General features: G+C 42.2%; 1 protein-coding gene across 1 annotated transcript in view; it reads right to left on the minus strand.

The window, feature by feature from the left end:
• The window catches only part of LOC119585065 (venom carboxylesterase-6-like), a 10,069-nt gene that overhangs the window by 8,348 nt on the left and 951 nt on the right, over positions 1-770 (minus strand). The window contains exons 4-5 of the mRNA XM_037933682.1: positions 519-660; positions 129-314 (exon numbers count right to left, since the gene is read on the minus strand). Coding sequence (XP_037789610.1) covers positions 129-314; positions 519-660 — 328 coding nt within the window. The remainder of the gene's footprint in view (positions 1-128; positions 315-518; positions 661-770) is intronic.

The raw sequence follows: 770 nt of genomic DNA on the forward strand, positions 1-770 counted from the left end.
AATACATTGTGACATTACAGTCACAAATGTAAATATTATAAATGAATTTTTTTTTTTGACATTAGAAGCACAAAGAAAAAAATAAATAATACTCTGTGACATAACAGGCACAGATAAAAAGAAAATACTTTTTGACATCGGAGACAAGACGTGGTAGTGCACCGACGCCCCTCCAGCGCTCTCGCCGAAGATGGTAACTCGGTCTGGGTCGCCGCCAAAGCTTCTGATGTTGTCCTGCACCCAGCGAAGGGCTAGAGTCTGGTCCTTTAAGCCTAAATTCCCAGGGAGCTCTGCGTCTCCCGTCGACAGGAATCCTTTGACAATAAACAAGTGAAAATAATGTTAACTGTATTTCATCGTATATCACAGTAGAGTCTCCAATTCCCCCACGCCTCTGCTTCCAATCTTAACCCTAAGCAAGATAGAACATACCATAACGCCCACGTCCTCTACCGGATTCGACTTTCTTTTTTTTATGATTTATTAACGGAAACCTCTTTCGCATCACAAACACAAACCCAAAGTGGCCAGACGATACTGAATAACGACGAGGACTATGTCCCTGGTGAGGAGAGGGAGAGGCGAGTATTCTTCAGCACAACCCAGGGTAAAAGCTCCTCCATGAATCCACACCATTACTGGCAGGTTCGATGCTTGGGGCTGAAAGACAGTCGCAATGGGTGATGTTATTTCTACTTTTTTATTTTCTTATTGATATTGTCCATATTGTTTGTTTGATATATTTCGCTCCTTATGGGTGTTAAATCCAG

This window comes from Penaeus monodon, chromosome 19 (assembly GCF_015228065.2).
Source record: "Penaeus monodon isolate SGIC_2016 chromosome 19, NSTDA_Pmon_1, whole genome shotgun sequence".
NCBI classification, from domain to species: domain Eukaryota; kingdom Metazoa; phylum Arthropoda; class Malacostraca; order Decapoda; family Penaeidae; genus Penaeus; species Penaeus monodon.